The sequence below is a fragment of the Monodelphis domestica genome, chromosome 7 (assembly GCF_027887165.1).
Source record: "Monodelphis domestica isolate mMonDom1 chromosome 7, mMonDom1.pri, whole genome shotgun sequence".
NCBI lineage: Eukaryota > Metazoa > Chordata > Mammalia > Didelphimorphia > Didelphidae > Monodelphis > Monodelphis domestica.
This window is the reverse complement of record NC_077233.1, coordinates 16,988,229-17,010,577: the sequence shown is the minus strand read 5'-3', so window position 1 is coordinate 17,010,577 and position 22,349 is coordinate 16,988,229. Positions and strand designations below refer to the sequence as shown.

General features: G+C 42.8%; 1 protein-coding gene across 4 annotated transcripts in view; it reads left to right on the top strand.

Annotated features, from left to right (window-relative positions):
- Positions 1-5,730: 5,730 nt before the first annotated feature.
- The window catches only part of LOC100011919 (probable C-mannosyltransferase DPY19L1), a 99,499-nt gene continuing 82,880 nt past the window's right edge, over positions 5,731-22,349 (top strand). Inside the window, exons 1-2 of one of the 4 annotated variants that reach the window (XM_016424412.2) lie at positions 8,053-8,693; positions 9,489-9,553. In XM_016424412.2, coding sequence (XP_016279898.2) covers positions 8,677-8,693; positions 9,489-9,553 — 82 coding nt within the window. In that variant the 5' untranslated portion in view covers positions 8,053-8,676. The other 3 variants (XM_007499952.3, XM_056804271.1, XM_056804272.1) reach the window with 3 other exon arrangements.

The window sequence follows — 22,349 nt, the reverse complement described above, 5'->3', positions numbered from 1 at the left end:
TGTGTGTGTGTAAATGAGAAATGGAAACCAGGGATGATACTGATGGTATTAGAGAAAAGAAGTACAACTGTTAAGAGAGAAGTGGAGGAAGAAGAGGAAGGGAAAGAATTATAAACAGAATAAGGAGAGAAGAGAAATTCTCATTTTCTTCCTCTCTACCTTTGCCTCTGCCTCTCTCCCTCTCCCCCACTCCTTTTTCCTCTCCTATCTTCACCTGCTTTTTCTTCTGATTTACATTTTCTACCATTGCCTGATACTTGTCCAGAGAGAGAAGGAAGAGACCAAAGAAATGCCCTTACCTCCTCCTTCATTCCTCATACACCTCCACTTGCCACCCACCGCAGGTTCATCGTCCTTTCTTTGGCCTAGAACTCCTGCCTGCTCCAGATAATGGAACAAAATGCCCAGGAGAACCTTGCTCTCTGAAGAAGAATGGGTACCGAATTTAATCGATCTGGGGTTTTTCTTTTTCTTTTTTTGAATGTTATTTTAATCACTAGATCAATAAACAAACACATTCTTTACCAAACGTGATGGGGACCCAAAGACAAAACCCCAACAGTTTCTTACATTCCATTAGGGGAGGTAACTTGCACATACGTAGACATGTGCGAATTTAATATCAACTGTACCGCTTCTTCCTTTTGAACACCTGTTTTGGTAGGTATCTGCCCCACCTTTCAACTGGGCACGGTCATGGGAGAAACATACCAAAGTCTGTAGCAGGGTCTCACCCCAAGAATGAGAGACTCAAACTCTGTTCAGTCCAGGAGAAAGAAAAACAATTTATTTGAAGAAGTATAAGGTGGCAAAATAGCCTAATAGCTGGGGAATGATGGGATAGCTTTGGGGCTGATGGATTAGCATCTCTTCCCATGTGGAGTAATAGCTCCATAGCCCTGGGCTGATGGGATAGCCCAATATGTAATGGAGGATGGCATTCATTAGGATCCAGGGCTTGGCATCTCTGCACTCCTCCCCCAAACCCTGGCAAACGGGCATGGTCAAATTCAGGAGGAGGTACGGCTTGGGGTTTGACATGTACGTCATAGGGAATAAGGAGTATGTGCAGGTTTGGGGGGTTCTTCTGGAATGCCAGTCCCCAGTACACAGGTTCCATGTTCCTCCCATGCCCGACTTATCATTACTGTCAATGCTGGAGAGCTCTCACTCCTCTTCTGGAATGAGAATGGTGGGGTGGGGGCAGTGTGGTACATCAGAGGACCATTTTAGGCAATTAATTATGTCTTACAGTTCAGAACTAAAGTAAATAAAGAACAATATGAGTCATTAATAAAAGAGATTAGGCCCAAAGCTGATGCCCAGTAGGGTACATTACTGAACCAATACTAATGATTAATTTAGGCTTGACTAATGCTGCAGTTTATGTTTAACTAGTGCTAACTGTTGAGAAATGCAAGATTTCAGAGTAGGAGGGCCCTGTTTCTATTAATACCCCTCACTGCCCTCTGGCAGCCCCCATCAGCACCATGTGTACTATGGGAGGATGCCAGAGGCTTCCTGGCTCCCTAGCGCCTGGAACACTGGGCTCTGACCTAGGCTAAGGTCAAGTTGGCCAACCAGAAGACCCAGGAGTGGTGTCCATGGCTTTACAAGAGAGGAGACTGAGGCAGTGGGAAGAGCGTGTGAGGGGGGCAGCCTGGCACTTGGCACTCTTGGGCTGGAGACTCTTTTTGGTGTGGCGCTTTGGGCTAGTGAACAAATGGAGACAAGAAGGCAAACTCATGGCCAAGTGATTATATGATGCTCTTCTTCTCTCCAACTTTTACTACTAAATAATTATAGATTGATATACAGCCTCCAGAGAATTTTAATCATGACAGGTATGCACAGAATATATATATATATATATATATGCACATATATATATATATATATAAGATAAATATACTTTAATTTCCAGGGCAGCTGTGTTGGTCAGTAAAGGTTGCCCTTGAGCTGCCTTGAAGGGAACCAGACCTTCTGGGTAGAGATAAAGCAGAAGAGTATTCATTCCTCTTTCATTCCAGAGACCCTTCTGTGGCTCTTGGCAGAAGTGGATTGTCAGAGGATGCCTGGAGAGGAGGAGACAAATGGAAAAATGGTTTTTTCAATTATAAACTTAATAACTACCAACAAAAAGAAACATAAAGCAGCGAGGTGACATAGTTCATTGGGTGCTGAATTTGAAGTCAGGAAGGCATAAGTTCAAATCTTGCTTCAGATACTTTCTAGCTGTGTGACCCTTGGATAAGTCACTTAACCTTTGTTTGCCTCAGTTTCCTCATCTTCAAAACTGGGATAATAGTCCAGGGTTTTTGTGGGATATTATGAGATGTTATATGTAAAGTGCTTTGCAAATCTTAAAGCACTATGTAAATGTTAATAATATAAAAATAAATCTTTAGCATTTAATGACATAGAAACAAATGACATATATACTCATGATAATAGCTTATAGTATACACTAACTCCAGAAATACTTGACTGATTTTTCTTTACTTCTATTTTTAGTTTAATTGCTTTTAAACTAAAAAATACCATATGAAACTAGTGACATTATGAGTCACTTTCCAACAAACAACCCATTCAATAATTCCTTCCAAAAAATCGACAGATTTTATTGAAAAAGAAACTTTTATTGTTCTACTCTACATTTGTTTCCCTCTCATCCAATTCTTCTTTGCAACAGAGGAAAGCACAAGCAAAACCAAGACACACAGTAGTGACTGATGATTTGTGCCAGTCAACATTGTTAGTTTGCCATGGGTCAGAACAAATATATATATATATATGTATATGTATATATATTAAATATAATAATTATTTAATCAAAAAAATAAAATGAGGCAATTTAAAAAATCAAAGAAGAATGAATTGACTCAATTAGCCATCACTAGGAAATAGGAGGGATTCACTGTGAGTTCAATGTGAGAAAATCACATTGTTCTAATCATATTTCTCCAAGAGAAGAGAGATCTATTTCCCTATGGTTCCCTAGGACTAACTAGGCGAGTTCAGGTATTTAGAGCTCCTTCCTATTTAGGAAGCAGTAGTGAGGTAGGTCAGGGGACTCAAGTGATGTTCAGTTTGGCTTTACAATTTATTTCTTGTTTTGGCTTCAGGTAAAGGTGCCTTTTCTGAGCTTCTTAATGTTCATCTTGTCAGTGGAGTGGGTATATTAGATGGCTTCTAAGATCCTTCTTAGTTCTGAGGTTTTCATTAACATTATTGTGGGTATTGTGTATGTTATCCTGGTTCTGTTTTCTTTGCATCAGTTGATACAGATCTTCCCATGTTTCTTACATTTCTTTATAATCTCTAATCGTATTTCTAATTGTGTGATAACGCATGATATTTATGCCATAGTTTGTTTAGCACTGGACACTCACTTTATTTTTAATTCTTTGTTACTTAAAACATGTTTCAAAAAGAATTGCTGCTCTGAATATTTGACTCTCAGTAGTTTCTGTTTGGACTCCTGAGACATTGCTTTTCAGTAATTCTTACTCTTCCTCCATATCTGGGTAAGATGAATAGGTCTAATCATAACCAAATAGAGGCGATTCCCAAGTGTAGGGCAGAGGACTCATGTGAAATAAGATGAATTCTTATTTGGGGAAGGGGCTTTCTAGTGGTCCCTTATAAACCAACGGCCCTTCTTGAGGGATAGAGTTCAAATTATGAGCTCAAATCCTTCCAAGGTCCAATTACAAGGTTCATAAGGAGGACATTTCCAGGCATTCCTTGCTCTGCCTTCCCACTGATCAGTGCCAGCTTTGTCTGTAGTGGAGCACCACACAGCTTCTTGATGATACCTGCTATTCTAGTTCCTCAAAGGAAAAGGGGTCCTATTTCTGGTTGCTTTTTGTAGGCAAAATAACTGCTGAAGGAAGACAGTTTTAAACTCCTTATACCTGAAACTGAGAGGAACTAAACCAGTCAAATGCAGCTAACCTAGTGGAAGGAAAAGAAGAAAAGGAGCTTCTCCCTCCGTCCTCCTCACTCCCCCCTCTCCTCTGCCTAAGGCAGTCACTGTGGGGCTGGAGAGGCTGGGGTGGTGTGAAGAGAGAATGCAGGCAGCTGATTGGTCATCAAAAGGAGAGTAATTGGAAAGATGAGAAAGCCTGACAGAGTTTTCAGTACACACCCACAGTAAGTGAGAATTACAAGGATGATGAATCAGAAAAGGAAGCTGAGGACATGCAGTCGGATGGATAGGAGAGCCAGAGACGAGAGGGAGGTCCGGAAAGTGAAGGATTGGGAAGAGGCTGTTCAGTTTGGTGACTGGGGGGCTGTTAATAGCTTTGGGAGAGAGTGTTTCAGGGGAGTAAGCCTGGAAGGTGTTGCAGGCATTTACAGGTAAGAATGAGAAGAAAGGAAGTTGAAGCACCCTGTCCACCCTCCACCGAAAAAAAAGAAAACCATCCGAAACTCCGATAATAAATATTGGTCGTCAGGCAAAACAAATTGCCACTTTGGTCACGTCCAGGTAGCTCATTCTGCATATTGGTCTATCTGCTTAATTCCCTCCAGAAAGTTGACATTATTCTTCATCACTCGTCCTCTGGAATTGAGTTCTCAAGTGTTTCAAAGTTGTTACTTTTAACTTTTTAGGACTTTGGATGAGCAGGGGAAGCGTGGGAGAGTGGGAGGATTTAGTGCGGGATTTGGTGGTGGTGGTTGGGTTGGGAGACCCTTTCGTGTGTTTGCAGATTGCAGACAAAGGAAGAATACTGATTCTCCCCCCCATCCTCATCCCCGCCGCCCGCCCGTCAAATTACTTTGGTCTAAGTATGAAAACCTTGGGAAACGCTCCCCGCAGGCAGCCCTCTTTTGATTCTGATTTCCTCTTTCATTGTTCCCTTTAAAGTTGTTTCTTCTAGTAAGTTCAGTCTCTGGGGCCAATGTTTCTGTTTTCTCTTGAGTATTTTGTTTTTGATTTATTTTTATTTTACGCCTCTGTTGGTGACATTACATTCCCAGGGTTGATAGTCAGTCATGATCGAATTTTACAAAAGGACACAGGGTCCTTCTTTTTGTCCATATGGGTTAAAGTTGTAATTTGATTGCTCCCAGCTTCCACTCCTCTGGGTCCCGGGATCAGGAAGACGCAGGCTCCCATCCTTCTTGGTTAGTCCTGCACATTGTAGCTCCGAGGCTCTGGGGGATCCCTGGGAACCTGGGACCCGCGGCTAAGAGGTTTCTATGGGCTACACTGATAGGGGTTTCCCTCGACGATACTAACCCAGAACCCAGCCCACGTGCTCCGTCCACGGGTACTCGTCTCCGCCCACCCGTGGCCGTGACCCTCCCTTAATAAACAAACTGCATGGGGCAGGAAGAGAAGGCGTCTGGGGGATACATATCTCCCGCCTCTAACCCCAGCGCTCTCTCTCTTAGATCTCCAGGATTCTGGCCCCTCACAAGGCCCCAGTCCCCGAGGGTGTGGGCACTGGGCTCGCTGCCCCCAGTGTCCGGGAGGGGGACCCCGTGGACCACAGCCGGCGTTCACGTGGGGCAGAGGCGAGGGCGCGCTCCGACCCCGGAAGTGCGCGTGCTCGAGAGGCGGGGCGGGGCGGGGCAGGGTGTGCACACTGGATCGTAGCAGGCGCCCGGTGTCTCCTCCTTCATCCTCCGGCCGCCCCTCCTCCCCAGCGTTCCCCGGTCTCCCTGACAACCGGAGGCCCCGCCGCCGTGGCAGCCGCGAGCCGTGGAGGCGGGGCTAAGAGCGCGGCCCCGCCCCCTGCCGCAGCACTGGCCAATTGGCGAAGCGCGTCTTGGTCCCGACTCGCGCCCCGCGGGTCCCGCTGACCCCGCCCTCTCTCCGTCAGTCCGTCAGTCAGTCCGCCCGCTTGCCCGCCCGCCTGCCCGCCAGCCCCGCTAGCTCGCTCGCTCCAGCCCGGCAGGCGGCCAGTCAGCCACTGAGTCCGAGGGAGAAGGGTGCGCTGGCCGCGGCGCCGCCCGGCGGAGGTTCGGCGCGCCCGTCCCGGCGGCGTCCGTCCGAGGCGGGCGCGGACTATGAGAAGATGGTCGTGCAGGCGCGGAGCAAGCACCGAGAGGCAGCGGCGGCAGCGGCCGCTCCGCGCCGAGCCGGAGGCGCCGGCGAGCCGGAGCCCGAGCGTGAGCTGCCCGGCGGCCGCGGGCTCCCGATGGCGCCCCCCGGCGGCGGGCGGCGGGCCGGTAGGAAGGGGCAGCGGCCCGAACCCGCGCCGCCCCCGCGCAGCCTTCTGTCCCGCGTGTCGGCGGGGCTCGGTGTGCGACTGGGCCAGCGCCCGGCGGGGGGCCGGGGCCGGACATGGACCACGCTGCTGCTGGGTGAGCTGGCCGGACTGGGCGGTCCGGGGCGGGGCTCGCCAAGTTCGGAGTCGGTTCTGATGGTGACCCGATAGGCTTCCCGCGGGGCGGGGAAGATCAGTTCCACTCGGATCTGTGGGATGAGGGGCGGGGGGTGGGGGGACTTGCCCCGGCTCCTGCTTAGTCTGAGAATGAGAAGGTTGAGCTTCGCTCTCTTCTCTTTTTCCTCTTTCTCCCTCTTCCATTTCCTCTGCCCCCCCCCATCCTCCAGGATTCCCCCAAATCCCAATTGGGAAACAATCAGGTCTTGCAACTGGGAGCTTCCGCCTTCCCAATCGCGCGAGGGGAGGCGGAGGAACTTTAGGGTTCCATTTGTGTGGCGAGCTCCCGGTGTGGAAACTCTTCCTCTGTTAATAACTTTGTGGAACTCGAGCGTGAGGGGACTTCCGAGGCCGTGGAGCTTCTCCCCCCCACCTCCCACTTTGTAGTTTTTCAGAGTGAGGGTTCTCTGTGTCCACTCTCCACGCGTGCAGGTCAGCGTCTCTCCTGTCACTGCACAGGACATTCGACTTAGAGCTGGAAGGCATGTTAGGCCACAGAGTTGATTTCTAGAGTGGTCAGAGTGGGGAACTCTGGGTGTGCAAACTTTCTCCGTGCAGGCCATCTGCAGCCCCTGAAGTAACTTCATGGAAGTAGGTAGATTTAGAGCCGAAAAAGACTGCAGATGTCCTCTAGCCCAATCCTTTGCTTTAGAATAGGAGCCTAGTAAGAGACTATTCGATGACTGACTGAGGAAACGGAGACTCGGCAGGTGAATGGACTTGTGCCATATTATCCTGGTACTAATGTGTCAGAGGTGGAATTCGAACCCAGGTTCTCTAGAGCCAGTGCTGTCTCCTTTCTGCTTCTCTGAGGGCAGTGGAAGCTAAGGGAGTTCTCTGGTCCAGCCTTCCCTCTTCTGTCTCTGCTTCCCTGAGAAAACTGAGGCGGATCGAACTGTGAGCTCTCTTCCCTCATCTGCTAGCACCACAGTGGAGCACACCCTGCCTTCTCTCCACATCTTCACCCAATACTCTTCCCTCACCACACCGGGAAGGCGATGCACCTTCCAGACCTCGATCCTGGAGAACCCCTGCCGCCTTTTGGGACTGACTACTGTTGGGAAGCCTTTCCTGAGTCCTCCCTTCCCTTCCCCCCAGGCCATAGCGCCATCCAGCTTTGTGAGTTTACATTGTATTCTGTGGATACTTACTTGTGTACTTGCATTGTTGCCCTTGAGGCTGTGTAACTTTACGCCTAGAGGGAAGGAATTGTTTCTTTCTTTTTTTTTTCCTCTTTGTATCTTAAGATAAGGATGTTTCTTTTCCTGTTCTGTATCCTCTTTGTTGTGGTGTCTGGAGTGAGTGCTGTAGGAAGCCCCTGAATAACATTTGGGTCACCCAGCCTAAGTTTCCAAGGAGCCAAGATGTTAGCTTGCCTTCCTAGTTCTTTATGCCTTGGGTTTAGTTTAAGAGGATAAGAGGTCTTACAGTGGAAGGATCATTTAGTCCTACTTCTCTGTTTTTTTACAGGTGAGGAAACTGAGGCCTAGCAACTTTTCAAGGTCACACCAGTAGCAAGCATCAGCGTCTAGATTCAAGCTCAGGTCTTGGGGGACTCTCAATCCACTTGCTACACATAGTAATCCTGGCTTCTCTTAGAACACATAAGTGGGAATAGACCAAAGAAATCACAGAATGTCAGTACTAGAAAGCTTAATAAGCTTGAAAGTGATTTAGTAGTTGTTTTTAAATGAAACATACTTTAAATGCTTTAAAAGTAGAATTTCTTCATTGTTAAAATATTTTGTTCACTTGTCAGACTTTTGGGGGAAAGCCTAATTAATTCAAGATGGAGTTTTTATTCAGATGGTAAAGCAGCAAAATTTTCAACATTAAGTAGTAAATTGATAATAATTTCTGTTGCCAGCCTAATAACTGTCTTCTTTGGATGGTGCTACTAATTCAACCTTCTATTTTTTTCTCTCTCCTGATCATTTAGTCACCAAAAGCTTCAGGGCTATGAAACAGAGCAAAGTGCCTCTTAAAAGTAAGAATTTTCAATTGAGAAGGAACCTCAGTGGTCTTTCTCCAAAGCTGTCACCTCAAGATAAGATCTATTGCTTTAAACTTATTAGAAATTAAGCAGCCACAGGCATTTCTAGGGGGTAGAGTGGGGAAAGAAACTCTCCAAGTTGTCCCATGTGTAAAGGGAACCCCTTTCTCCCCAGGATCCTGTATTTCCTGCTCCTAGGAGCCCCAGCCCATTATCAACCAGGAGCTAGGTGCTACAGGTCCAGGTCAGAGAGACTTTGATTGGTTCCTGAGATGTGGTAGACCAATGCAGAAGGAAAGGAGGTGAGGTGGAGAAGGAGGTCTATAAAAATGGGACCCTAGAGGAGGCTGGGCCTTTTATTTGGAGATTTTTGGCTGGGAACTCCTCTGCAATACATTGTCTTGGGTGGAAGACACTCTTGTGGGCTGGTAAGATTAGGGTGGCAGGCTAGGAAATATTTTGTCTATTTCCTTGCTTCCTTATTTCTTTCTTATATATTAAAATTAAATTGTTAAAAGCTACTATCATCCTTGTGACTTAAGGGGTCATTTTTTTAAAATGGCGATCACAATAATCTTTTTTAAAAAAATAATACATTTCCAAACAAATTTCTAAATATTGCATGTAGTCTATTACATTTGGTATAATATTACTTTTTCAATATTATACCCATAATGCTTTTTTCCCAAACTAAAAAAGTTTTATTTAATAACTTCTCCCTCTACTTGTCTGTCCCAATCTGGAAAGATTCACAGAAACTTGGAAAGTAATAAACTATAACTGTGTGGTTAGCTTACTGTATGTCTTAGGCAAGCTTATTGGAGTCAAGAAAAGTAAACATATCACTGTAATTTGAAAACTTGATGACTGGATGAATTCTTATATTTATTAAGAGTCCCCATACAGATGCAAAGTACTTCTGTCCATGCTTCACTCAGTTTATCATTAATGGCAGCAATCAACTTCACTCAAGGAGTGAGACATTAATGAAAATCTTAGAACAAACATGGTGTAATGTTTTGCTGCCTCTTTTTGTTGAAAGCCATGTTTCTGTTCTTTCTGCATGTTTCCTATGAGTCTTCCCTTTTTGAATGTAGGTCAGATCACAGAGTCCGAGATGGAAGGGGACCTGGGAGCCCACTTAGGCCGACCTATATGGCAAGTAAGTGGTCAACCCAGCCTTTACTTGAGAAGGAAACTGCCCGTTTTACTTGTAGATTATTCTTATTTAAAACTCTTTAGTTTCATCTGGCTTCTCCAGATGAAACTCTCTCTTCTAGGTCTGTCCTCCCTGTTCTCCTGAGATCTTCTCTTTACAGGACCTCTTTTAGTCATGCCTGTCTCACTTGGCGTTTGCAGAGTTAAATCCCTGAACCCACACGGACGATTGTACCGTTATCTCTTCATTTCATCTCACCAGACTCACTCTTACTGTAACCCGTGGAGAGTCTTTCAATCCACATGTTAGTCCACATGACTTTCTAAGATCTCACAGTGTGCCAGGTTCTGTGCTAAGTACCAGGAGAAAGACAGTCCCTGTTGTCCAGGGGATTCTGTTCCAGTGAGAGAAGGCAGCATATAAAAGGAAGCTGAGAAAGGGAGAAGGGAAGGCAAAGGTACCTCTAAAGGGAGTCTGGAGTGTAGCCAGGTGGGGGTGGGGGGCATGGAATGAGGCGTGGCTGGGCACTTCCTAAGAGGAGGCATGGAGCAGCCATTGTCCCTGCCAGAGAGATGGCAGGAGGGCGCTCCCAGAGGAGGAGTCGGAGTATGTGCTGCCTGAAGGGGACTTTGTCCCCATGCCTGCGGTTCAGGGTGTCATCAGCCCCTTCCTGCCTTTTGTGTTACGGGTGGCTGGTTTAATAGACATGCCAGCTATGCCTTTATTCGGTCCAGATCACCCATAAGTACATTCAGAAGTCGGGAGTCTAGGTGAATTCCTGGAGCGCCCCGCCGGACACCTTCCAAGCTGACACTGAGCCATTAAGGGCTCTGCTGCCTGTTGGAGCCACCATTGCAACAGTTCAGAGTCTCCTAAGGTCTCCCTTATCTAGCTCTCGTCTTCCCATTTCATGCCCAAGGTGATCCTGAGAGATGGCTAAATGCTCTGCCAAAGTCTTAGCATTCTGTGCTTATAGCCTTCCCCTGGTGTTCCAGTTAATTGCTGTCACACAGAAATGAGCTTAGTCTGGCGTGTCCTATTCTTGAGTAACCTATGCTAGCTCTTGGTGACTGTGGCTTCCCCGTTTAGATGATCATAAGCCATCCTTGTAATAATTTACTCTGGGGGCAGCAAGGTGGTTCAGCAGATTGAGAGCCAGGCCTAGAGATGGAGGTCCTGGGTTCAAATCTGGCCTCAGACATGTCCTAGCTGTGTGACCCTGGGCAAGTCATTTCATCCCTCTTGCCCAGGCTTTACCACTCTTCTACCTCAGAACCAATATATAGTATTAAGACCAAAGGTAAGGGTTTGAAAAAAAATATTCTGGAATTTTACTAGGAGTAAGAGGCATATTCCCTGGCCTAAAGTTTGCTTCTTAGCTTTTTTTCTTTTTCTTTTCTGGAAAGCAGGGCCTTTCCCCCCTTGCCAGCCCCACAGTCTGTTCCTGTCCCATTCTTGACGCTCTTTCAGAGATCACCGAGAGTGTCCCAGCAGCCACATCTGCCAGCTTTCCCCTGGTACCTGGGGATGTGGTTTGGCCGGGTCTGTTGACTGCTTTGTAAAGGACACTAAAGTGATCTCATTTTGTACGATTCTCCCTACCGTTCTGCAGGCCCTAAATCTGCACCTGCCTGGATGCCGGACAAGCTATATTGCCTATGGGCCCTGGGCTCCGAGCTTGCTCTCACACTTCGCTTTGCAGAATCGCTGCTGATCTGCTTCAGTAGGAGTTGGCTCCCCAGGAGCTGGCTGCGACAGTGAAATCCCGGGCTCAGCACTGAAAAGCGTGATCTATTATTGCTCATTCCAGGAGGAGAGAAGAGACAGGGCTCCCCCCAGGGCCTTGGACCATCTTCTCTGCTCTGCTTTGGCTGGGTGCTGTCTTCCCAGGTTTCAGATGCTGGAGGAATGGCTCAGCAGTTCCCAATCCATGATGCCCTGATGGAGCATCTGCCCAGGGCTGGGAAGAGGGGTCAGGCAGCTTCTGGACTTTCCAGAGATGGCCGCCCTGGGCTTGGATGGAAATTGAGCCCCTGCCGAGATGCCTAGTGTTTACTGCTGCTTTACAAAATGCCTCGCTTTCTCTTTTGCCCTTTAACAAGGTTGGAGAGTCATAGAACTGGAGTAGAATGGATAAGCCACTAACAAATAACAAATATTACCTGCATGTTTCTGTCTTATAAATGCCGAACTCTCTTTTGTGGCTATTGGAGTCAAAGCAGAGTTCAAATCTGCTGTTTAAGAAAGAGGAGTGAGTGAAGCCCAGCAGGTCCTCCAGAGTGCTGTGTAGAAGGGATGGGCTTGGGCAGAGCAGAGCTGTCTCCCCCGACGGGGAAGTAGGGTGGGATCCCCCTCCATGGCGCTGTGACTGTCCAAAGGGATGGGCGCTCTTTCCAGGGAAGAGGCCTTCACGACTTCTCGTCACGGGGAATAACGTCTCCACCGTTTGTCAGAGGAGCACGTTGGAGCACGTCACGGGGAATGAATAGCCATTGCAAGGGGGTCAGCTGTCTGGCTGGCTTTGCCAAACCTTGCCATAGTGCCTGCTGGCAGAAGTGCCCCTCCCTGGCTTCCCTGTAGCACAAAGAGGGGGATCCCCAGCTTTTCAAAGTCTGCCAGAGGAACCCCATCGTCCAAGGCCAGCAGAACTGGGAAGGTTTTGGAGATGGGCCTGCATGTGTATGGGGAGGCGCAGCTTTCATTAAATTTAAAGGGGCCTATTGTCAAAAAGCTCTTCACAGCTGAGAAGAGGGTGGCGGGCTGTGGGTTGCAGAGTATTTGCTGAGACATCTTTTGAAGTATTGAAGACTTTTGTGAAAATACTATTTGTCTTCATTTTGAATTTGCTTTATATTGAAGTAGGGATAACTACAAACTAATGTGCCTGCTCAAATAGTACTTCAGGGTGGGCAGTGCTTAGAGGTTCCCTAAAGTTTAGTCTAGCAGCTCTAGGCATCCTGCAGGGGCACCAGGATGGTATAGTAGGAAAAGCCTACCACTGGGGGTGTGAAGGCCTTGGTTCTAGTTTACCCAGTAGCTCTGTGATGCTAGATCCTTGAATGAGGATGTTAGGCTATATCTAGTATTTGCTTATTGTTAAATTCAGTAGTACATAGTAAAGGCTTAATTAATGCTTGTTGACTGACTGACTAATGATTTTTAAGGGCCCTTCCAGCTATAAATTTCTGTGATTCATTAAAAGACTCATAAGCACAGAGATGAACAATATGGGATTGAATTAAGGCCCTGTTCCATTTTCCCAATGAGTTAAAGTTACTTTTTGGGGTTTACAGATTCCTCTATCCTATTACTTCCTACATTTAGAGGCAATTGCTCTCTAAATGATTTTGTGATGAATTAACTACTATGCTCAGGGATTAAAAAACAGGCTAAAAATGAAATGAAGAATCCTGTTGAGCTTTGAAGTATATTCTTTGTAACTACTAAAAGTCTAGGGAAGGATGGAGAGAAGATGGAGTCCCTCAGATTGGATTCTTTGTCACTTGGGTCCAGTTGGGATCTGCTATGTGTGCATCACCTAGTGGGGAAGTGGGATAAATGGCAGCTGGTGGAAGATTGAGTGGGCAAACCTCAAGGGTCTTGTACCAATCAACTTTCTGCCAGCTTCTGTATGTGGACAGCACAGAGGGCTGTGACTTTTGATGGACTCTACTGGATGGGCAGTGGGGAGGAGAGAAGCACCTGGGGACCCTTGAGGGCTACATAGGTTTGGTGGGCTAAATGCACTCAGTGCTAGACTTAGGTATCAGCATTACTCACCCCTTAAGATGGCTCAGAAGCTTTAAAAAAACCAAAGGCATATTTTGTCTATCTGTGACACAGTAGAGACACTGCAGTTTTCAGCTTCCCAGGGGACTTTTGGCTGAGTGGGATGGCCAGCTTAGAATTAGAAGCTTCACCCCTGATTTCTGTAAAAGGGGTCAAAATGTTACCTCTGAGCTAGGGAGCTACACACACCTACCTCAGGTGGGCTGAGATGAGCATTAGCACAATTTGGGCTCAGGAAGAAGGTTTTTTTAGCAGTTTACCCTGAGAGCAAAGTAATGAAATAGCAATAAGTAGCATCAGTAAAGCAGAACAAGAATAAGAATTTCCTAAAGCATTTTCTTGGTTTGCTAGCTTCACCAGTGCCCAGAGGATTGACCCTAAGGAAAGAAAGACCACCAGAACCTTTGTTTAAGGAGTCGCCATTTCCCCCAATAGACTTCTAGGAAGTAGTTCATTCATTTGCTAGGATAACATTTGTAATTTTAGAAGTCTAAATCTCATAACACATAAATAATGAGGGGGCTTAGACTGAATATAACCCCAGAGAGCACACATTCTGGAATGGTTTCAACAATCAGTCAAAAAGCACTGCATACTAAGAGCCTATGCCCAAGCCAGGCACTGGGAATCTTAAGAAGAAAACCTAAGCTCAGGGAGCTAATATTCTAATGGCAGAGGTAACAAATGCACAAATAGGTTTATGTAAGGCATTTGAAGCCGCCACCCATAGCTTGAGGGGTCAGGAAAGGGCTTCTGAAGAGAGCTTTGGTGTGCACCTTGAAGGTAGCCATTGCTTTTGAGATTTGAAAAGGCCAAGCCAGGAGAGACAGAAGAGTAATCGGCCAGGGTGCCTGGGCCAGAGTGTATGGAGGGAAGCAATCTATCAGAAGCTCAAGAAGACTAGAAGTCTTAAATGTCAAAGTAGAAGGGTTTCTAATTGATCTTAGAGGTAAATAGGAAGCCATTGGAGTTTGAATACTGTGGTCCTAGGGTCAGATTTATGGGTGCTGTGCAGACAAAGGATTGGAATGGGGAGAGAGAAGCCAGAGAGATCAGTTCGGTCATTTCATTCATTTTTTTCCAAGAGATGACAAGGGCCTGACCTACTAGGGAAATTTAGAGGTGAGGGAGTAGAAGGAGTAGGAAAATGGACAGGAAGAGAGGAAATAAAGAAATTAAGAGATAAAAATAAGACTGTAAATGGGGAGGCAGAGAAATAGAGAAGGAGAGGAAAGATAAAAGGAGTGAACACTGTAGGAGTAGGTTAAATGATTTAAAAATATAAAGACTACATTTAATAGTTTAGGATGGGAATTTTGATTTTTAAAATATTCCCAAAGTAGTTAGCCACTTTTGTCTTCTGAAGTCAATTTGTGATTGACTAAGAAGTTTTTATTAAGAGATAGAACTGGTTGGAATAGAAGATACTAATGAGTATCAGATAACTACGTCCAATGCTTACTTTATACAAGCACACGGATACTATTAAGTACACAGCCTGAAAAGATATTTTGTTTTATTTTTGGCCAAGAATCTGACTTCAATCTCTAGTTAAAAAGAAGGAATTTTAATTATACATATGAATTTACCTATCACATACTGTTATTTTTAATCTTAGGAGCTATCAATTTACCTATCACATACTGTTATTTTTAACCTTAGGAGCTATCTGTTAGTATAAGTTCATGCTATCTGTTAAGTTCTTGTTTTATTATAAACACTGTAGCATTATATTGTTTAGTAAGTTATTGCTAAGAATCACAGAAGCTATCTACTTTTTACAGTTTAATTTTGCCGGTTATCACTCCTTTTTGAAAATTTTGTCTTTTATAAATCAATGAAAACCTGAGTTCTCTCTCTCCTACCCTCCTTCCCCCCTCCCATTCCCCAAGTGAGAAAGAAGAGGAAACAAAACACTTGTTCCAAACCTGTATAGTCAAGCAAAACAAATTCCTGTGTTGATCAGGTCCCCCCCAAAATTTCAGCTTGCACTCTGAATCCATCAGTTCTCTCACAGGAGATAGGTAGCATGTTTTAGCCTGAGTCATTTGTCTTTGTAGTATTATTGTGGTTATCGTATAAATTGTTCTCCTGCGTTTGATCACTTTGACCTCTCAGTTCAATCAAGTGTTCCTATGTTTCTCCAAAACTGTCCCCTTCATCATTTCTTACAGTACAGTGGTTTTCCATCACATTCATATGCCATTACTTCTTCAGTTTCCAATTCTTTGCTGTTGCAAAAAAGAGTTTTTATAAATATTTTTGTACATCATTGGATAGAGGGTTGTTGCATGAAATATATTTCTGTACTCAATTATTTGTATTTGCGTGTGTCTAGTCTGTGTGTGGGTGTGTGTAGTCTTTCTTCCTTTCAGCAGTTCAGATGTGTAGTTCAGCTCTTACCTGCTCCCCCAACCCCTTCCTCCTTGTTTGCATATTATGCAAGATCATTTTCCCCATTCTTCCTTCCTCCCCAGCCCCAGTATATTCCTTGCTCCTTTCCTTTCTGTTCATCTTTTAAGGCCATCAAAACAACAGAACCACTTCCAGGTCCTCTCTGTCTTTTTAGATACCCTTTATGGTTTGTGATGATGACAACATTCTGAGAGGATATGTGTGTGTGTGTGTGTGTGTGTGTGTGTGTGTGTGTATGCGCGTGTGTTCGTGTTCATTCATGCATTCATGTGTGTCTCTCCTACTTCATAGTTTCTATGCAGTCTTTATATTAGGATTGTTTGGAAGCCCTATATCTTACTAAAGACTTCCCACCCTCACCCCAGACAATTATACTCCGCTTTGCTGGCTAAGTTATTCTTGTCTGGAAGCAGTTATTTTTTGTCTTTTGGAATTTTGTGTTCCAGTCTCTCTCCACCCTTATAGTGGTGACTGATAAATCTTGTGTGATCTTGACTGTGACTCCTTGACCCTTTAATTCTTTCCTTCTGGCTGTTTGTAGCATTTTCTTTTGACCTAGATACTGCATTTTGATGTTGTTCCTAGGAGTTTTCATATTGCTATTCAGTATTTTTTTCTGTTGGAGCTTTACCATCTAGTTCTAAGAGACAGTTTTCCTTTATAATTTCTTAAAACATATGTTGGCACTTTTTTTTTTGGTTATGGCTGTTGGGGAATCCATTGATTCTTAAATGATCTCTACTTGACTTCTTTTGGCTTTGAAGTATCTTATGTTTTCTTCCTTTTCCCCCTAGTCTTTTGACTTTATTTTTACTTTTCTTGGTGTTTTTTGGAGTCTTTTTATCTTCTTTTTGGTCCACTCCAATTTTTAGAGTGTTTTTTGCTTGAATAAGACTATACAAAACTATTAATTCCCTTTACAATTCTTTCTTCCATAGCTTTCATTTTTTATCTATTTTATCCTCCATTACTCTCATTTCATTTATAAAAACATTTTTATGCTCTTGCTTTATTTCCTTTGGAAATTCTCTTCAACTTTATTTCATAGCTTTTTATGGTTAGATTCTTTGTTTGCTCATTCTTCCAACCTACTTTCCTGACTTCGACTTTTGATTATTTTAGGATTAAATTCTTCTTACTTCTGGAAACAATAACTGGGCTGTGTCTTAGGTTGGGGATCTATATGCTTTTAATGCTCCCAGAGTAGTTTGTTTATAGGCAAAATCTGAGTGTTTGCCATCTACCCTCATCCAGGTCTGAGCTCTTCAAGGTTCTGATCTGGGTGTGAGTTTGAGTGATAGTAGTCTATTTTTGGATTTGACCACTACCTAACAAGTAGAATGCTTTGCCCCACTGCAGGCTTCCTTTTGGTCTGGTTTTCCTGACCTGGTTCATCCCACTGTAAAGAACCCCATCAATACACATGGGTTGTTTCCTCAGCCTTCTCTGGACCTGAGTAGTAAGTGACAAATGCCAGATGGTGCTTGTTCCTGCACAAGGTCAGACTCTTGGGTAGTCTGGAGCATCTTTATTCCCTAATCCATAGCCTCTCTTTATTCTGGAGTGCTGTGGACCCCTGGCTTGACCTCATCCCTAATGCCCATAGACTGCTGTCTCTTTGCTGACCTGCACTGGAAAATGACTCATTGGCATTCCCCCAGGACTTGATGTGTTATTTTCTAGATATGTGAGCAGTAATTAGGGGGAGCATGGTCTTCTGCCTGTTACTCTACCCTCTTAACTACCCATATCATGGTCTTCAGTCCTTCAATCCCAGTTTTGTGAGGGAAGTTCTTCATTCCTGGCAATGTCAAAGACAAAAACAAACACTTTTGTATTTATCTTTTTCTGTCATTAAGCCATTTTTCATAACAGTAAGTCCAGAACTTCCTTCATTTCTAGGCTGCTGTCTTTGCTGTTTGTCTGTGTTCAGTTTTTTTTTTCTGTCTTAAAAGAGTAAGTAGATGATCAGTGATATTTAAAAGCATTTCAAGATTGTAATTCTCCACAAAATTCTTTCTAGATTCAATCACCTTTCTTTCTATTTAATAAAAGGAAGATATTTGGTTAGGATTTCCAGATTGCAAATTAATTCCACTTTTAACTTTTTCCTTTTTTCTCTTATGCTTTTGTCATCTTTGATTTTCTCTGAACCCTGGTAGGCACTGGAGCTATAGAAATGAAAGGACGTCTCATCCAATCACTTTATCTTTCAGTTGAGGAAATGGAGGTAAAGAGCCTGGCTGGCCCGAAGTGATGGAACTCAGGTCTCCTGATTGATGTTTAACAAATGTCTTATTGTGTAGCTATGTGTGAAAAGCACTGTTTCCCAAGAAACCAAGATGCCTATACACAGCCCCTGTTTAAGGAGCTCTGTTCACATCTGTCAGTATGGGGGGGCCCATAAATGAACCTACTTCTATGGAAAGATTATTACTAATGCAAAGAGTAATGAGAAGATGTACTCAGGATTTTGCAGTTCTAACTGGGGCAGTCTTTCTCATTGTTTAGTCCTTTGGTCCAGTCTGGATCAATCTCTGTTTTGGATTCATGAATCTCAGTTTGGTGTCCCCCTCCCCACCCCCCAAGTGCTGTTTTCTGTAATATGATGTTCTTGATCAGTTTACATAAATGAGCATTTTATCTGCCATTGATATCAGATTACTGATACTAGCTGAGATTCCTTTTCAATTATATCAGTTAAAGAGTGGGCATAAAACATTTGCTATTCCAGGACAGACATCAGTTTGGCTAAAATTCAGCTTGTCATTGAAATGGATGGTCAGTGAGAGTCAGGTTAAAAAACCCCACCTTACTAAACATAAAGGATCGAGGTGCATCTTGGAACTTATGTGGATTCTGTGAAGCATTATCAGTTAGCATTTTAAGCCATAATATTTTCTTCAAAAGTTCTGCCTACAATTTTGGTGGTTTTACTCTTGCTTGCTTCTAAACATTTAGATACATACCCTTAACGGGCTCCATATTTAAATTGACATTCATGGGTTCAGACCTTCCTTACTCCTGTAGGGGTTTTATCCAGGTTCATTTCTTGAAAAATTTTGATATAAGGGTTCACTTTTAAAGCCCCAGGGTACCTTGGGGAGAAAGTGATTTCATCCTTTATGTGCTTTATTTTCATTACAAAGACTGCATTTAAATGATGTCAGATTCAGATATATATTTTTTTGTGGAGTAGACAATTTATTTTTCTCTCCTGTAGCACATCTGTATTGCTTAACAAGCAGTAGTAAGCATGACCTATGTTAATTTACATATTAAAGAGATTTTAGTATATGTGTAAGTGAATAAACTAGTTAGTGGCACAGATTTAGGGCTAGAATGGGTCTTGTAGTGAATCAATTAGTTTGTAATTTAACCTCTCATTTTACAAGGGTGGAAACTGAGGCTTAATTAATAGCTAACATTTATTACTAACACCATTATATAGAACTTTAAGGATTACAAGCAACTTCATATTATCTTTTTTGTTCCCTACAACAACCTTGTAAAATAGATGCTATTTTTATACTCATTTTATAAACCAGGAAACTGACATTGATAAGAATTTAGGTGACATGTCACATTTGAACCTGAAGTCCTTAACTCCTATTGTCTATTATGAGCTCCGTGCTTTATTAAGAACAGCACTTTTAAAATATCTTGGACATGATTTTCAGATTTATTTCCTCTTTCGGGTTCAGTCATTGTATTCAATTTAATCTTCTTTTTTTTTTAACTTCTCTTTTAAGACTGCTAAACTGAGGAAGGACTTAAGGCTTTTTGCAAGAACTTCCTTTTTACCAGGGCAAGTCGATAGGGAAATTCTTATCCTTTTTTATAGGTCAAAGTAAATTCACTTCATTAGCTTAAATGAAATTAAATGTTGCTTCAGTTGTACCTGCAGAAAAATGACATTTGCTGAAAGACATCTCAAATAGGAAAAGATTTACTGGATGAGTATAAAATACTTGTGTCAAGTCTCTATCATTTCTCCTATTTTTTGAAAATCTTTGGGGGGAAATGGAGTAAAAGTTTCTGCCTTCAAATTAACATCTATGGAATTTTAAAAATTCAACAGACAATTAAGTAATTGCTGTGTACAAAATTCTTTGTTATATAGGATATAAAATTTAGGTAATACAGAACCAAGTTGGCATATTAAGAAAGAAATCACCTCTAAACAAGTATATACATATATGTGTGTGTGTGTGTATATATATATATATATAAAGCTTCAGATCAATGACTTGTATATGCAACTGAAAAAGCTAGGAAAGGAACAAATTTGAAATTCCTTGCACCAAATTGGAAATCCTGAAAATCGAAGGAGAGATTAATAAGATTGAAAGTAAGATTGACAAAACTAGGAGCGGTTTTTTTTTTTTGGGTGGGGGGAAGCCTGATTAAAAAAAAGATAGACCATTGATTAGTTTTATTTAAAAAAAGAAGAAAATCAAATTACCAGTATCAAAAGTGAAAAGGGCAAACTCACCAAAAAATGAAAAGGGAATTAAAGCAATTCTTATGAGCTATTTTGTCCAATTATAGGCCAATAAATTTGATAATCTAAGTGAAATAGATATTTTAAAAAATATATAAATAAATATAAATATATACATAAATATATAAAAATATAAATTGCTCATGTTAACAGAAGAAGAAATAGAAAACTTAATATTAACCCTGTCTCAGAAAAAGAAATTGAAAAAGCCATCAATGAACTCCTGAAGAAAATCCCTAGCACCAAATGGATTCAGAAGTGAATTCTATCAAACATTTAAAAATTTTTTTATTTAGTCAATTTAGAACATTATTCCTTGGTTACAAGAATCATATTCTTTCTCTCCCTCCCTTCTCTCCACCCTTTCCGTAGCCGATGCGCAATTTCATTGGGTATTACTTGTATCCTTGATCAGAACCTATTTCCATGTTGTTGATGTTTGAACTAGGCTGTTCATTTAGAGTCTACATCCCCAGTCATATCCCCTTGACCCATGTAATCAGGCAGTTGTTTTTCTTCGGTGTTTCTACTCCTACAGTTTTTCTTCTGAATGTGGACAGTGTTTTTTCTTGTAAATCCCTCCGAGTTGTTCTGATCACTGCATTGCCACTAATGGAGAAGTCCATTACATTTGATTGTACCACAGTGTTATCATTCTCTGTATAATGTTCTCCTGATTCTTCTCCTTTCACTCTGCATCAATTCCTGAAGGTTGTTCCAGTTCCCATGGAATTCCTCCAGTTCATTATTCCTTTGAGTACAATAGTATTCCATCAACATCAGATACTACAATGTGTTCAGCCATTCCCCAATTGATGGGCATCCCCTCATTTTCCAATTTTTGGCCACCACAAAGAGCGCAGCTATGAATATTCTTGTACAAGTCTTTTTCCTTATTATCTCTTTGGGGTACAAACCCAGCAGTGCTATAGCTGGATCAAAGGGCAGACAGTCTTTTAGTACCCTTTGGGCATAGTTCCAAATTGCCTTCCAGAATGGTTGGATCAATTCACAACTCCACTCTTTCAAACATTTAAAGAACGATGAATTCCAATACTGTATAAACTACTTGGGAATATAAGCAGAGTAGTCCTATAAAACTCTTTTTATAACACAACTATAATGCCAATACCTTAGCCAGAAAGAGCAAAAACAGAGAAAGAAAACTGTAGATTGACGTCCATAATGAATATTGATGTAAAAATTTTAAATAAAATACTAGTAAGGAGGTTACAGCAAAATATCACAGGATTGTGGGATTTATACCAGGAATGCAGGACTAGTTCAATACTAGAAAAACTTATCATCACTGACCATATGTGAAACAAAAGACAACAGAAATGTTTATATCAGCAGGTATGGAAAATGACAAAATACTGACAAAATACAATACTCCCTTTAAAAACACTAGAGAGCATTGGATTATATGGAGCTTTCCTTAAAATGATAAACAGTATCTATTGTCTGTAATGGGGATAAACCAGAAGCCTTCCCTATACTATCAGAAGGGAAACAAGGATGCCCATTATCACCACTATTATTCAATATGGAATTACAAATGGTAGTTCTAACAATAAGAATAGAAATAGAATTTGAAGGAATAAGAATACACAATAAGAAAATAAAGCTGTCTCTCTTTGCAGACAACATGATGGTATAGAGAATCCTAGTAAATCAACTAAAAATGAAATGAAATAATGAACAAAGTTATTGTGTATTATTTCCCAAATAGTTTATACAGTATACAGTTTGGCAAAGTTGCAGAATATAAAATAAACCCACATAACTCACTATTATTACTATATATTACCAACAAAGTCTAGCAGCAGGGGATAGAAAGAGAAAATCCATTTAAGACAATCGGAAAGCCATCGTCATGGGACTGAAGAGTGCCCGGTAGGGAGAGGGAGAGGTTATGAAGGGCTGGAAAGCCCCACAGAGGGCTTGATGTTGGGTCTTGGAGGTGACGAGGAGCAAGTTTATCAAGTCGGGGAGAGAGCAATCAGAGCTGGCCTTTAGGGAGGTCACTGACAACGGAGTAGAGGATGAACCAGAGTGGGGCATGAGGGGGGCAGAAAGACCAGCAAGCTG